Source organism: Passer montanus, unplaced genomic scaffold, assembly GCF_014805655.1.
Source record: "Passer montanus isolate IOZ18808 unplaced genomic scaffold, ASM1480565v1 scaffold43, whole genome shotgun sequence".
Taxonomy (NCBI): domain Eukaryota; kingdom Metazoa; phylum Chordata; class Aves; order Passeriformes; family Passeridae; genus Passer; species Passer montanus.
Genome location: NW_024369151.1, coordinates 2,811,399 through 2,825,940, shown reverse-complemented (window position 1 = coordinate 2,825,940; position 14,542 = coordinate 2,811,399). Strand labels below are relative to the sequence as shown.

General features: G+C 45.8%; 1 protein-coding gene across 3 annotated transcripts in view; it reads left to right on the top strand.

The window, feature by feature from the left end:
• Positions 1-14,542, top strand: part of TNC (tenascin C) — a 74,092-nt gene that overhangs the window by 24,037 nt on the left and 35,513 nt on the right. For all 3 annotated transcript variants that reach the window (XM_039720212.1, XM_039720211.1, XM_039720210.1), the window contains exons 2-10: positions 1,075-1,671; positions 2,625-3,845; positions 5,133-5,396; positions 6,389-6,504; positions 6,585-6,741; positions 7,320-7,589; positions 8,967-9,152; positions 9,731-9,820; positions 10,839-11,102. In XM_039720212.1, the coding sequence (XP_039576146.1) occupies positions 1,209-1,671; positions 2,625-3,845; positions 5,133-5,396; positions 6,389-6,504; positions 6,585-6,741; positions 7,320-7,589; positions 8,967-9,152; positions 9,731-9,820; positions 10,839-11,102 (3,031 nt within the window). In that variant the 5' untranslated portion in view covers positions 1,075-1,208. The remainder of the gene's footprint in view (positions 1-1,074; positions 1,672-2,624; positions 3,846-5,132; positions 5,397-6,388; positions 6,505-6,584; positions 6,742-7,319; positions 7,590-8,966; positions 9,153-9,730; positions 9,821-10,838; positions 11,103-14,542) is intronic.

The following is a 14,542-nucleotide window of genomic DNA, read 5'->3' as shown; positions in this document are numbered from 1 at the left end:
GAAGGAAAACAAATGCTGAGATGACATTTATTAGGTGTGCTTGTTCAGGCAGTCCATTACTGCTCTGGCTCCTCACTCTACGTGCTGAGGGGCTGATCCTGCATGGAAGGCAATGGATGTCTTTCCACTCCCCTGGCTCATTCCATTGAAAAGGAACAGTCACAGACTGAGGAGGAAGAGGAAACAGTGGAGCTAATTAAAAGGAATGAGTTTCAGGAGGAGCTGTAGAGCCCAGCCAGGTGCTTGTAACTGTATACGAGTTATTGTGCTGCAGCTCAGGAAAGATCAGACAGTGGGAAATGCTGCCTAATGGAAAGGGATATTGGCTGCTAAAAAGGCATTTTTACACATGTAGTTTTATTGCTGTCTCTGTTGTTGAAGTCTCTGCTTCTCTTGAGTCTCACTACGTTTATACTAAAATATCCCTGTGATACAAGTGCTGACACCAGAAACTTCCACCTGCAGAGAGTTCCATTTATCTTCATGCTCTTGATAAATCATCGTATAGTGGAACTTACTATGGAGCTACAAGCCCTGGAGTTCAGTTCCACAGCAATCTTGGAGTAATTTAAAACATATAGTAAAGGGATAGAATGAGCTTGGTGATATGGATGCATCTTTTGACAATGTCTCAAGTTTCTTGCATGGTCCAACCTTGAGCAGCCTTCAAGCAGTGGAGGGATGAAGGAAATACACAGTTTAATGTTGGTTAAATCATAACAGAGCACATATTTATTTTATCTACCTCAGTTTTCAGTTGAGCTGAGATTCAGCAGGCATCTTTGCCCCCGTCTTCTGCTTGAGGCAGTTAAACTTTCTACAACCCACTGTATTTGCTCTAACCTGGAAACAACAGCAGCTTTCTTCATTTCTGGTGTCATTTCCTTCAGAATCACACTGAGATCCTGGAAAAGGGCTGTTAATGATACATCACAGAAAGTTCAGCAGAGCACACTTCACTTGGGTGAAGTGTGATGGTCCTGTTCTCTGAGGATGCAGCACACGAGCAGTGTCACACATTTTCTGGCTGGTGTAGCTGCTGTTAATCCTTTACAATGTTCCTTCTTCTTTCAGGGAACAAACACACCGGGAAAAAAAAAAGGATCTCCAGCTTGGTTTGTGCTGGCTCAAACCAATTTCTGCCACAGATTACAAAGGCCAAGAAGACCTAAGATTCTCTCAGCTTCAAAAGGGAACCGGGCACCACAATGGGACTCCCCAGCCGGGTCTTGGCCTGTGCCATCCTTGTTTTACTGTCCCAGCACGTCACTGGGGGACTCATCAAAAGAACTATCCGGCAGAAAAGGGAGGCTGGGCTGAACGTGACCTTGCCAGAGGATAATCATCCTGTGGTTTTCAACCACGTCTACAACATTAAGCTGCCCGTTGGTTCCCTCTGCTCCGTAGACCTGGACACAGCGAGTGGAGACTCCGACCTGAAGGCAGAAATTGAGCCCGTCAAGAACTACGAGGAGCACACGGTGAATGAGGGGAACCAGATTGTCTTTACACACAGGATTAACATTCCCCGCCGGGCTTGTGGCTGTGCAGCTGCCCCAGACATTAAGGATCTGCTGAGCAGACTAGAGGAGCTGGAGGGGCTGGTCTCCTCCCTGCGGGAGCAGTGTGCCAGCGGGGCTGGATGCTGTCCTAATTCCCAGGCAGTAGAAGGTAAGGCAGGCTGGGGAGCTGCTCTTGGGGGAAATTCTTGTGCTGGCTGTTGATGTTGTTTAGAGTGATACTCCAATCTCTTTCAAGAAGGAGCACAAGTCAACCTCTTAAATTTGAAATGAGTAATCAAACCTGGGAATGTGTTTGGCCAGTGTGCAAGGTACATTCATTCACAGTTACACAGCTTTATGGATCTGTGGGTCAGGAGCTGGTCTGGGACCCTTTGTAGCTGTGGCATTGAGCATGGACAGCACTTGGACATGGTAAATCTGTGTCGGAGTTGAGATTAAAACTCACAGTCCAAGCTCTTGGCTCCACTTTTTGTCCCCTTGAGGAAGCTGCCAATGTAACTATTTTTCCTTCCAAGTTTTCTTTAGTAGAGACCAATAAAAATACAGCAGGACATAAAGCAATAGACAAGCACAAATAGTTATAGAAGAGGGAAAAATGTGTCTGTCTGGTTGATTTTTAAGTTGAGGGAAGGGGTTAGTCATGTAAAAGAAGAAATACAAGTCTTATTAAGTGCAATGTGTCCCTCTGAGCTCAGAGCAGCCTCCTAGTTGCTGATACAGCTCATGACACAATGTGCTCCCTGACTTTTTGTGTTCTGGGGTGAATGGATGAATGATGTTCCATAGTGCATGCCCTAATGAAGCAGTCAGGAAAGCTGCTCAGTCAGTGGAAGAGGATTTTGAGAAGGGAGGAAGAATTCAGCATGCTCAATTACAAAGTTGCTGGCAGGGGATCTGCCCTGGCATTAGCGTGAATTAAAGCTTTCCTGGTAAGGTAAATCTAGCTGGAGAAAGAAAGAGAGATTCTCATTTAAAAACTTTAAAAATTGATGTCCTGTAGGGGACTAGGAAAATCAGAGCCCTTTTGGGTCATATGTGCCACTCTGGCCTAAGGCATCCTAGTGCCATTGGGAGTAATGGCTTTTGGGATCGTTGGTACAGGTCGCCTGGACACCACGCCCTATTGCAGCGGGCACGGCAACTACAGCATCGAGATCTGTGGCTGCATCTGTGAGCCAGGCTGGAAGGGCCCCAACTGCAGCCAGGCCTCGTGTCCCTCCGACTGCAACGACCAGGGCAAGTGTGTGGATGGGCTGTGCGTGTGCTTCGAGGGCTACACGGGCCCAGACTGCAGCCAGGAGCTCTGCGCCCAGGGCTGCGGCGCCCACGGGCGCTGCGTGGGCGGGCAATGCGTGTGCCACGAGGGCTTTGTGGGTGACGACTGCAGCGTGCCCCTGTGCCCCCACAACTGCCACGGCCGCGGGCGCTGCGTGGACAGTGAGTGCGTGTGTGACGAGGGCTACACCGGCGAGGACTGCAGCGAGCTCATCTGCCCCAACGACTGCTTCGACCGCGGGCGCTGCGTGAACGGCACCTGCTTCTGCGAGGAGGGCTTCACCGGCGAGGACTGCGGGGAGCTCACCTGCCCCAACGACTGCCACGGCAATGGGCGCTGCGAGAACGGGCTGTGCGTGTGCTACGAGGGCTTTGTGGGCGACGACTGCAGCGAGAGGAGGTGCCCCAACGACTGCCACAACCGCGGGCGCTGCGTGGGCGGGCGCTGCGTGTGCCACGAGGGGTACCTGGGCGAGGACTGTGGGGAGCTGAGGTGTCCCAACGACTGCCACAACCGTGGGCGCTGCGAGAACGGGCAGTGTGTGTGCCACGAGGGGTTCATCGGGGAGGACTGCGGGGAGCTGCGCTGCCCCAGTGACTGCCACAACCGCGGGCGCTGTGAGAACGGGCAGTGCGTGTGCCATGAGGGCTTCACCGGGGATGACTGCGGCCAGCTGCGGTGCCCCAATGACTGCCACAACCGCGGGCTGTGCGTCAATGGGCAGTGTGTGTGCGATGAGGGGTACACGGGCGAGGACTGTGCCGAGCTGCGCTGCCCCAATGACTGCCACAACCGCGGGCGCTGTGTGGAGGGCCGCTGCGAGTGTGACAACGGCTTCACAGGGGACGACTGCGGCGAGCTGGCCTGCCCCAACAACTGCCACGGGCGTGGGCGCTGCATTGATGGGCGCTGCGTGTGCCATGAGGGCTTCGTGGGTGAGGACTGCCGGGAACGCTCCTGCCCCAATGACTGCAACAACGCGGGACGCTGCGTGGACGGGCGCTGTGTCTGCGAGGATGGCTACATCGGGGATGACTGCTCTGATGGTAGGTGCAGTGTCCCTCTGAACTGCTTCCCCTTGGGCCGGCCAATAGCCTGAACACTTTGTGGAAGTTTTCCATAGCGCTGGGCCTTGTTGCTGCTTTTCCAACATAGTCCAAACAGCAGGATCAGGGATGCAACAACACCAGTAGCTCTTGGCATCCTGAAATATTAGGGCCAAGTAGTGTAGTAGTTTCTGGTGGCTTTTGGTGGTCATCAATACAACAGGCTGCTGATGGTGTTGAAGTGCCTTTGTCACCTCCATGTCAGCTCCCACCATAATGTCACGATGCTGTAGCCAGTACTGGCTGGGATTTGTCACCATGACACTTCAGTTTCTCATAGTACCTCTTGATGCTAGGAAAAAAAGCTGAAGGAAGCTGTTCTAGCTAAGGAGAAAAGGGAAATGGTCCATAGTCTTCTCCACAAGTGTGTGTGTACTTATATATGTATATGTATATATATATATGCATATATGTATATGTATATATATGGATGTTGTGTATATTAGATCTCACAGAAGCTCAGAGGAAAATCATGGGATCACCTGAAGTGGAAACTTAGCTATAAAGTCACATGCTTGGTTTCCCAGGACCAGTGACTCTATGGAAATTGATAGAAAATTTTGGCAGCCTCATAATGACAGGCAATACACCGTAAATGAGGTCATTTTCTTTAGTAGATCCTGGGGGAGAAATTGTGAAACTAAATTTTGGTAATGAAAGAGTACTTTGGGATTGGGAACACTATAAAAGACAATGAATACCCTTTAAAAGAAATTCCCATCCTTCATCTCCTCCTTCTGGAAGGTGCCTAAGCCCCACTTTGTGATCTTGCACAGTCAGATCTATTGCAAGTATTTACTCAAATAATAATATTTTATTTTACTTTGGAAAATCTGTGCACATCCCAGGACTTCTAGCTCTACAATCACATGCTGCTGGCAGCTGAATTAAACATCTGAATCCCTCGGGACCCAGCTATAGCAGTCTTGTGCTGCAGCCATGAGAGGAGCAGCTGGAACACAGTCAGCCAGAGGTTGTGTGCAAGTGTGAGAGCAGAAATTGGCTTCTGGAAATGTCTGTAGTCTCCATCAGCTGAGCATTCCTTTCCTCAGCAGCTAATTTGTGGGACATACCTTCCCCATTCCCTGCGTGTGAGATGAGCCTTAGGAACCGCTCCTGGGAAAATGTGAAACTGGGCAAGTCATTATTTCCTTAGCCTTGAGAACTTCTTATAACTTAGGTTTGGGGTTTTTTGTTGTGTTGGTTTTTTTTTTTTCCCATTCCCAGTGTCTCCTCCAACTGAGCTGACTGTGACCAACGTGACAGATAAAACTGTCAATCTGGAGTGGAAGCATGAGAACCTCGTTAACGAGTACCTTATCACCTACGTCCCCACCAGCAGTGGCGGCTTGGACATGCAGTTCACGGTGCCAGGGAACCACACAGCTGCCACCATCCACGAGCTGGAGCCTGGGGTGGAGTACTTTATCCGTGTCTTTGCAATCCTGAAAAACAAGAAGAGTATTCCAGTCAGCGCCAGGGTAGCCACATGTGAGTTTAATATTCCCTGTATTCATCCTTTTGTCCACTCCATTTGCATCTCTCTTTTGGGGTGTTGCTTAATTTCCATTTTCTGTTTTCACTTCATATGTGTTGGCTTGCATTCCTTTCTTAGGGGTATTTATTCTGCATTTTTTATTTTCGGTTTAGATGTATTGATTTACATTCCAGTTCTGGGATATAATTTCTTTTGTATTTTCTACTTCCAATTCAAATGTTGGCCTGGAGAAAACAGCCTTCTGCACTTCCATTTTGCACTTTTTTCCAATGCCAGGGACTGTGTTAGAAGCACAGTTCACAAGCTCTTCTGCTCTCAATGTCTCCCAATATGGTGTCTTTGTGAATTAACCTTGGCTTCTTTATTAAAATGCACATTTCTTTATTATAATGTACATTTCTTTACTGTAATGTTAACTTAAAAAAATTCTGGTAATTCTTCCTGAAAAAAAAATTAAAAATATAGCAGCATATACAAGAGCAATATGAAATCACTTGAATTCAAACTATTTTGCCTAAAGTAGAGGTTATATTTGTTATGCATCTTTGCTGTGATTTACTACGTCTTACCTTTTATCTGCCTGTCTGTACTTCTGTTGTTCATCTTCTTTTTGTTTTGTGCACATCACTGTCATATCTAAACATCCAAATATTAAAATGTGCTCTTTGACTTCTGTCACTGAGCTCATTTCTGGTGAGCTGGGGCAGGATTTACTTCTCCTGACTTCCAAAGTTAACAACAGGCTTCTTTCAAGAGGGCACAAAAAAGAGATTTTGAGGGTAAAATTCTTCTTATTCTAAGGTGACATTTAACCAGCTCAGGAACATCTCTCCAAAGCCACAATAGTTGGATCTTAGGAGAGCTTAACCACCTCAACTACAGATCCCCACCTGGCAGATATTTCTAGAAGTGGAAAGATGTCCTACCCCAGTGCCCCATTTATGGGAATTTGCTCTCATGTGAGAATATCTTTCTTCTGCCACAGATCTGCCTGCTCCAGAAGGTCTGAGATTCAAATCTGTTCGGGAAACATCTGTCCAGGTGGAGTGGGACCCTCTGAACTTTTCTTTTGATGGCTGGGAGCTGGTCTTCCATAATATGGTGAGGAAGCAGTTTCATGTATAGAGTGAAAATTCCTGTATTTTTATGTCTTTACTCACCAATTGTCCCATGTGTTCCAGAAAAAAGATGATAATGGTGACATAACCAGCAGCTTGAAAAGGCCAGAGACATCCTACATGCAGCCAGGTTTGGCACCTGGGCAGCAGTACAATGTGTCCATCCATATAGTGAAGAACAACACCAGAGGACCAGGCCTGTCCAAAGTCATCACCACAAGTAAGCACAGCCTGTGTTTGGTCTGGTTTTAGTTGGCCACCAACAAAACATCTGCTGTTTGAGGTTTTGTAAACAGAGAAAGTCAAGCTCTACACTGTGAGTTAATGGGAGCAGGGGAAGGAAATAGTGCTAATGAATACATGAGGAAAAAATAATTCTTCTCCACATTACCTGTTTGAAGCAGAAAGGAAATTTATGTCCAGCTAGAAGGTAGCAGGCAGTGTGCACTTTTATTCCCTTTTCAAGATGTACATCAGCAGGAACGAGAATTTCTTGCTAGAATTTGTTTCATCCTGGTGATATTTGCATGAAGAGTGTGTGAAGGTGGGGAAGATCTTAAGGTTCCTGCTTGTCTTTCCTTTGGCATATCCTGGTTTGAAGGAGTTTTGATGGATTTGCTTCTGATGGATTGATTCCACTTGGAGTCTAAAACTATAGGAACCAAAGAAGAACGTAAATGAGGATACTAATTTTAACTTTTTCCAGAATCATCAATTAAAAGCATAAGAATATGGGTGGTTTTCATGGCAAGATTTCTTTTTAAAGCCCTTTTTCCCCTCTCTTGTTCTTGGTAACAGAGCTTGATGCCCCCAGCCAGGTGGAGGCCAAAGATGTCACTGACACCACGGCTCTCATCACGTGGTCCAAACCCTTGGCTGAAGTTGAAGGTGTAGAGCTCACTTATGGCCCCAAGGACATTCCAGGGGACAGGACAACCATTGACCTCTCTGAAGATGAGAACCAATACTCCATTGGCAACCTGAGGCCACACACGGAGTATGAGGTGACGCTCGTCTCTCGTCGAGGGGACATGGAGAGCGACCCTGTGAAGGAAGTCTTTGTCACAGGTGAGGGGCTGGGAAGGTGCCACAGGGACCACCCATCCTCCTGTGCTGTTTGTGTCTTGTTGCTGGAGTTGGCAGTTACTGATCAACACAAAATCAGCCCAATCTTAGAGGTACATGAAAGAAGAGAATAATTTCCTGTGCCTTTTATGTCTTGTTGGGTCACCAAAATATTTAGACCCTCCCACAAGAACCTAAATGTATTTTAAAAATGGGAATTAGGTTATTGTGTCTTTTACCCTAAATCCCTTCTTCAAAAAGCAAATTCCTCTGCATCATTTGTCTGTCTGATGAGCTAAATATCTTCCATAGTTCCTATTCCATCTTATTTGTCTTTGCCTAATTAGTTTAGAAGCAGAGAACTGGTTTTTTTTTTCTTCTTCGGTTCTGCAAATATTTCCTACCATTCTTTTATAAATTTACTGTGTTCCTCAGTGATTCCGGGAATGTTTTTGGAAAGTGTGGGTCCTTTAGCAGGTTATCAAGGCTTGATGCATTAAGGTCAAGCATCAATTAAGGTGCCTAATTAGTTTAGAAGCAGAGAACTGGTTTTTTTTTTCTTCTTCGGTTCTGCAAATATTTCCTACCATTCTTTTATAAATTTACTGTGTTCCTCAGTGATTCCGGGAATGTTTTTGGAAAGTGTGGGTCCTTTAGCAGGTTATCAAGGCTTGATGCATTAAGAAACCTGCTAATTACATCCCTTTCAATCCTAAAATACAGTTGTTATTTTGGAGCAGGATTTGAGGCTACTGCAGGTGTGAAAAATGAAAGTTCATTTAATTTCTCCATAATATTCACCTTTTTTTGAGACTTAGAGATCCTTCCAGCCATGAATGCAAGACGTTACTGAACAGAAATTCTAGAGATGACCAGTTCTTTTCTCTTTTTACCTTTTGAAAGCTGAGGAGCAGGTTATCAAGGCTTGATGCATTAAGAAACCTGCTAATTACATCCCTTTCAATCCTAAAATACAGTTGTTATTTTGGAGCAGGATTTGAGGCTACTGCAGGTGTGAAAAATGAAAGTTCATTTAATTTCTCCATAATATTCACCTTTTTTTGAAATTAAATTATTTGTAAAGGAAAACTATTCTCATCCAAGTATGTTTTTCCACAAACCCATTTTGTAATAAAAGCTAATTATTACAAGTGAAAATGTTATTTTTGTCTCAGGAGATAGAAGTTAAATTTCTTGAACTGAAGCTGGTGAACTGATTTTCATGCTAGAAAACCTCTGTTTTTTTGTAGTTAAGACATAACAGGATAATGTGAGAGGAGCTTTATGGATCATTTCACCTTCTAAAAAACACTGTCACAAGAGACTGCTGTCAGAAGATAAATATTCCTAACGATTTATTTATTGCTTGGTTGATTCCAGACCTGGATGCTCCAAGGAACCTGAAGCGGGTGTCCCAGACGGACAGCAGCATCACCCTGGAGTGGAAGAACAGCCACGCCAATGTCGATAATTACCGAATCAAGTTTGCCCCCATCTCTGGTGGGGACCACGTGGAGATCACGGTGCCCAAGGGCAGCCAGGCCACAACCAGAGCTACACTCACAGGTAGGAGAATGGAGAGATTGCCACTAATGTCACATTGGTTTTGTCACCCCAGGGCACGGACATGGAGAAAAAATGTCCTTGAGGTCACTATACATTAGAGGTATAAACAAGTTTTCAGTGATCTCAAGCACTTTTTTTTTGGGACAAGAGGTTACAAATTAGAAATTATGAGATGATCTTTAATGTCCCTTCCAACTCTTACTATTCCATGATTCTATAATTTGAGTAGACCAAACTGAACTGAAAGCCATGTGAAATGGATTTACCAGCCAGCAGAAGATATGAAACCATTTCACTTCCACAGGCATCCCTGAATCCAATGAATCGGTTCCCCTAGTTCTAAGCAGCATTGTGGGAGTGGCTTCACATCCCTCAAGAGGCATTTTCATGTGCCAGGGGTGGGATTCACTGGTGCCAGTCTGCAGCTTGTCACCTGGAGGGTCAACAGAAACCTCAGTTCTCTGCATAGAGGAAAGCAGATCTCTTACTTTGCATCCATTCAGCCTTCCTTATTCCAATAAATACCTGCAGGCATATTCATATGACAGGAACCCATATTTCTTCTTCTCATCTTATAGGTTTGAGGCCTGGAACTGAATATGGCATTGGAGTGACAGCAGTGAGGAATGACAGGGAAAGTGCTCCTGCTACCATCAATGCTGGCACTGGTGAGTGTCCTGATCCCATTACAGCTCTGGAGGAAGCCATTCAGATAGAGCCACTCTTTCATTTTTAAGAGATGCTGGAAGAGATATTTTAGAAAGTTCTCGATTCCATTTTGCTACTTTTCACCTCAAGGAAAAGAAAAAAAAAATTCCCAGAGGGGTCATGACCTCTGAATCTGACTTCTTTTTCCTGTTCCTCTTAATGTTCTGGGAGTTTCATCTCCAGGTGAGCTTCTTAATGATGATTATGCTTGCACTGATCACTCTGGCCATCCTCTATCTGTGAGGGTTTCTGGCAGGCATGGTGGTGGCCAAAATGTTGATGTGACAAAGAGAGGTTGCAGTACTCCTGACTGACCTCCCAATACAGAATTTTTCACACAATGCCCCCTTTTCCCAGGTGAATTATCTGAAGGCTTTACTTCTGCCTCTCAAGTGTTAGCGGGAGAGATTTGTTCTGTTTTTTTCTGTAAAGGAGAACATCATCATTCTCTACCCATTTCAAAGGGTCCCAAAGGTGGGCAGATGCTGAGCTGCTGCCAGACTACCAATGGAGATATTCTATAGTAATTAAAGTGACCCCCGTGGCAGGGAGAAATTATGCATTTGACTCTATTATATCAGAAGGCTAATTAATTACTTTATTATACTATATTATTCTATACTATATTACACTGTATTACATTACATTTAAACTGAATTTGCTAAACACTTAACTGCACTCAACTGCACTCATCTCATGACTGTCAGCTGACAGTTCTGACACACACACTTGGCCCTGATAGGCCAAGGAAACAAAACCCCATCACTCTGGGTAAACAATTTTCATATTGTATTTCACTTTGGCACAACACAGGCACAACAAATGAGATAAGAATTGTTTTGATCATACTTTGCTTCTCTCACTGCTCCTCTCAGGTTCAGAGAATGTTAATCCCACAATATTCCTCTACAGATGCCTGAAAAACTCTCTCAGGGCAGTTCAGAGACACCTCAACTTTGCTTGTTTTTCACCCTGCAGATCTTGATAACCCCAAGGACTTGGAAGTCAGCGAGCCCACTGAGACCACCTTGTCCCTCCGCTGGAGAAGGCCGGTGGCCAAGTTTGACCACTACCGCCTGGTGTACACCGGTCCCTCGGGGAAGAAGAGCGAGGTGGAGATCCCAGTGGACAGCACCTCCTTCCTGCTGCGGGGGCTGGAGCCAGGCACGGAGTACACCATCAGCCTGCTGGCAGAGAAGGGACGGCACAAGAGCAAACCCACCACTGTCAAGGGCTCCACGGGTGAGTAGCAGCTCATGGTGGTCACTGGGCAAGGACTAGCCCAGGGATAACTTCACCTGATTTCCTCTCCATGTCTGGGGAACCTCCTGCAGAGCAGACAGCTCTGCCAGCATGAGAGTAAAGGATAGCTCTGTGTGTCCCTCCCTGCTGTGTTCACCTCCATGTTCCCAATGATTTCTTGCTCATCCTTTGAGAGGCCTCACAAAGAGCTCATCCACTGGTCCTGCATGGATGTAGAACTCATTCTTTGTTTTAGGCTAGGCTGGGTATTTTTGTATATCACGTCTTCTAACGTGTTTTGCTTTCTACAGCCAAAAACCTAAGAGGAAGAGTAACCAGAATGTGTTTAACGTGGTTTGTTCCTGCCTAATTTGTTCTCTTCACAGCAGACCATCATCCCTCAGCAGGGCCAGTGGGGCTCTGATGTTGCCCTCTTTCAGTTTTCTCGTCCAAAAGGGGAAAAGGCTCCTTTCCCAGTCTGATGCAAGCCACCATTTCCACTGGGTACTGTGACTTATATTTTTCTGTCTCTGCCATCTCCATTTGTGCAAACCACTCCCACTGACCAGTATCAGATGACTTACTGAACAAGGTTTTATCCTTTGTGAAACATTTTGAGCCCAAGTTTGTTGCATAGAGAATTATATCTCAGCATAGAACACAAATAAGTCCTGAATCTTTAGGTTTCTCAGCCTATATCCTGTGAGGCGAAGCCTTAACTGTACTAAGCACACAGAGACAGGGAAATCACAATCATCTGGGCTACAGTTATTGCCCTTAGCAGATACCGAGGTGCTTATCCTTTTCTCCCCAAAGACTATCTATGAGGTGAGCACATGCCAGACATTGTGGATTTTACAAATTAATAATTACACAGCTTAAATGATCAAAGCTGGGTTCATGTTCCCTGGCAGTGCTCACTCCAGCACAACCTCTGAATGCTTTATAGAGATAGCAATCCATCAGAGAGTTACATGGTCTGGAAACTATCAGTCCTGAATGAGTTGTTTGATGCCTAAGTCAGGCCTGTGTCCACTGCAGCGAAAATCTGGGAAGCCTTGAGGCACATACAGAAAAAAGGAAGCCATAGGTTTGTGTGGCAGGAGTGAGCAGGCTTCCATTTCCCAGCTTTCTCTATTGGAAGACTGAGAGGTTTCAAGGAAGTGTGCAGAGATGGTGAAGAGGCAGAAACAATGTGCTGTGGAATCTCACAGCCTGGTCTTTCCAGCACCAGCTCCCAAAGCTTCACAAGGAGGCTTCTTTTTCCTAGTTTGCCTTTTTTTTTTTTTTCCCCTCTCTTTAAAAATACCTTAGTCTGGCTGCTGTATTTGTTTGATGTCTTTACTCAGAGCACCAGTAAACAAAGAGGGCTCTGCAGTGGGCTCCTGGGAGCAGCAGTTGACATAACCTGGCTCTGTGACCTTTCTGCTGCGTAGGAATGGACAAATCCAAACACAGAGCACAGGGAGCAGAAATTCTCTGGAAGCCTGGGCAGAACAAGACAAGTGGTCTCTTCCAAAATTTTGCTTTTCCATCTACCCTCAAGACACTCCTCTTTATCCATGTTCCAGGACTTGGGAGGTCCCAAGTCCTCAGGCTAAAGCCAAACAATCTTATTTTGCCCTCTCTTGTGGAGGCAAGCTGAAAAATCCAGAACTTGTGAACCTCTAGCAAAGCACACATCACAAAATCTTCCATAACACAGGATGGAAGCCACTGTTGCTTCTGTCTTTTCACAGGGATGAAGTATAGCTCAAGTGACAAAGTCTTTTTTAATGATATCCCTGATCCTGCACTCAAGGGATGGAAAAAATTACAGAGTGAAGTTTGCTAAATTTTGCTGAAAAGGAAAGACTGAATAGTTCACATTTCCATTTGCTTGTTTGTCTCTTGTAGCTCCATGTAGTGTAATCCTAATGTAAGCATTGGGTCCTGACCCAGAGGAGCTCCCTGGAATGAGGTTTTTTTTGCTCCAGAGGCTTCAGGAATGCAGGAGAATTCCATGAGGGACTTTGTGGTCCTGAGGGGAACAGACCACACAGCTTTAGTGTCTTGTGGTGTGTGAATACAGGAAGTCACAGCAGTTTTGTGTTAGAGTCATGGAAGTGTCACAGCAGAGCTCTTCCTGCCCAGAGAAGCCCTGGGAGCTGGGACTGACAGCCTCCAAACCAATATTTCCTAAAAACCAAGGTATGTGGATGGGCTGGAGAGCAGCACTTTGCTCCTCTGGAAGCTGTGGCTCCAACAGGAATCTCCTTTCTCTTATTAGTGAAGGTATCACAAGGGTCCCACCTGCCACTGCATGAAGGTTTGACTCAGAAATTAAAGAAAAGGAGCCATTGTACTCCTTGGAGGGACCTTGCCTTGAGCATGTCCCAGCAGATGAGCAGCTCATCTGTAGGGTGAGCACGTCCCCAGCTCTGAGCAGCCCAGCACTCAGACTGCAGCTTTGTTCTCTCTGCTCTGCCTCTGGAGCCCTGCCTGCAGAGCACAATGTGGGGCCTGGAGCAGGATGGATGGCAATCCATTAGCCATGAGAGGCCTGGGGAGATAAATGAGTGAGCATTAGAGAAACCAAGAGCCAAGCTCAAATTCCTCTGCTGAAGGATCCAGATTGTGGAGCAACTGTTGATGAATCGTGGATGTGATACTGTCCTGCCTCTGGAAGTGAGCTTGTACAGCAGAGCATGCTTGGAGAAGTGACTTTTCCATTCTGCTGAATGTTTTTCACAAGATTTATGCTGTTTACCAAAGGCTCTTGTCCATGGTGTGCGTCAGCCCCTCTTCCTCTCCTGGCTTCTCCAAGGCTCAGATTGCGCCACCCTTTTTTATACAAACTCAAAGAAACATTAGCAAGAATGATTAGGTGAGCCAGTTCCATGGGAAAGTGCAGTGCTGAGCACTGGGAAACTAAATTTGCCAGGGAAGATTGTCCATTTGTTCAGCTGACTCCTCCTCTGAGAGCACCTGGAGCCTGAGTTCAAGATGAGGGTTTTTAGAGGCAGCTACTCCATTTCTGGAGTATTTCTGGCTTGTGATGTGCTGCAGTGGTTTCTTCATGAACTACAGAGGTTCACAGGCACTGTTCAATCAGCTGATTAAGAGAGGGGAAAGAGCTTTAGCCATAGAAGACAGAAAAGAAAACCTTGCTGGGTCATCATGTCTCACACAAGATTGGGAAAGTGGCTGAGAGCCCCTCTTGGGGAATAATTGAAAATCCCAGATTCAGAAGCAGGAAGTAATACAAAACACTTCTTGCTGTATCCCAAGGAGTTGGGGAAATGTCACAAGTATCCTGTTTAGTAAAACCACCAGAGAAACATTCCAGTGGAATTCCTCAAAAGGCCAACACCATTCCACAGACATATTCAGGCCAGGCTCAGCCTGGATGTTTTACCAAGAGATATTGAGCTATTTCCTAAGCTGACAGTAAGAAGTAT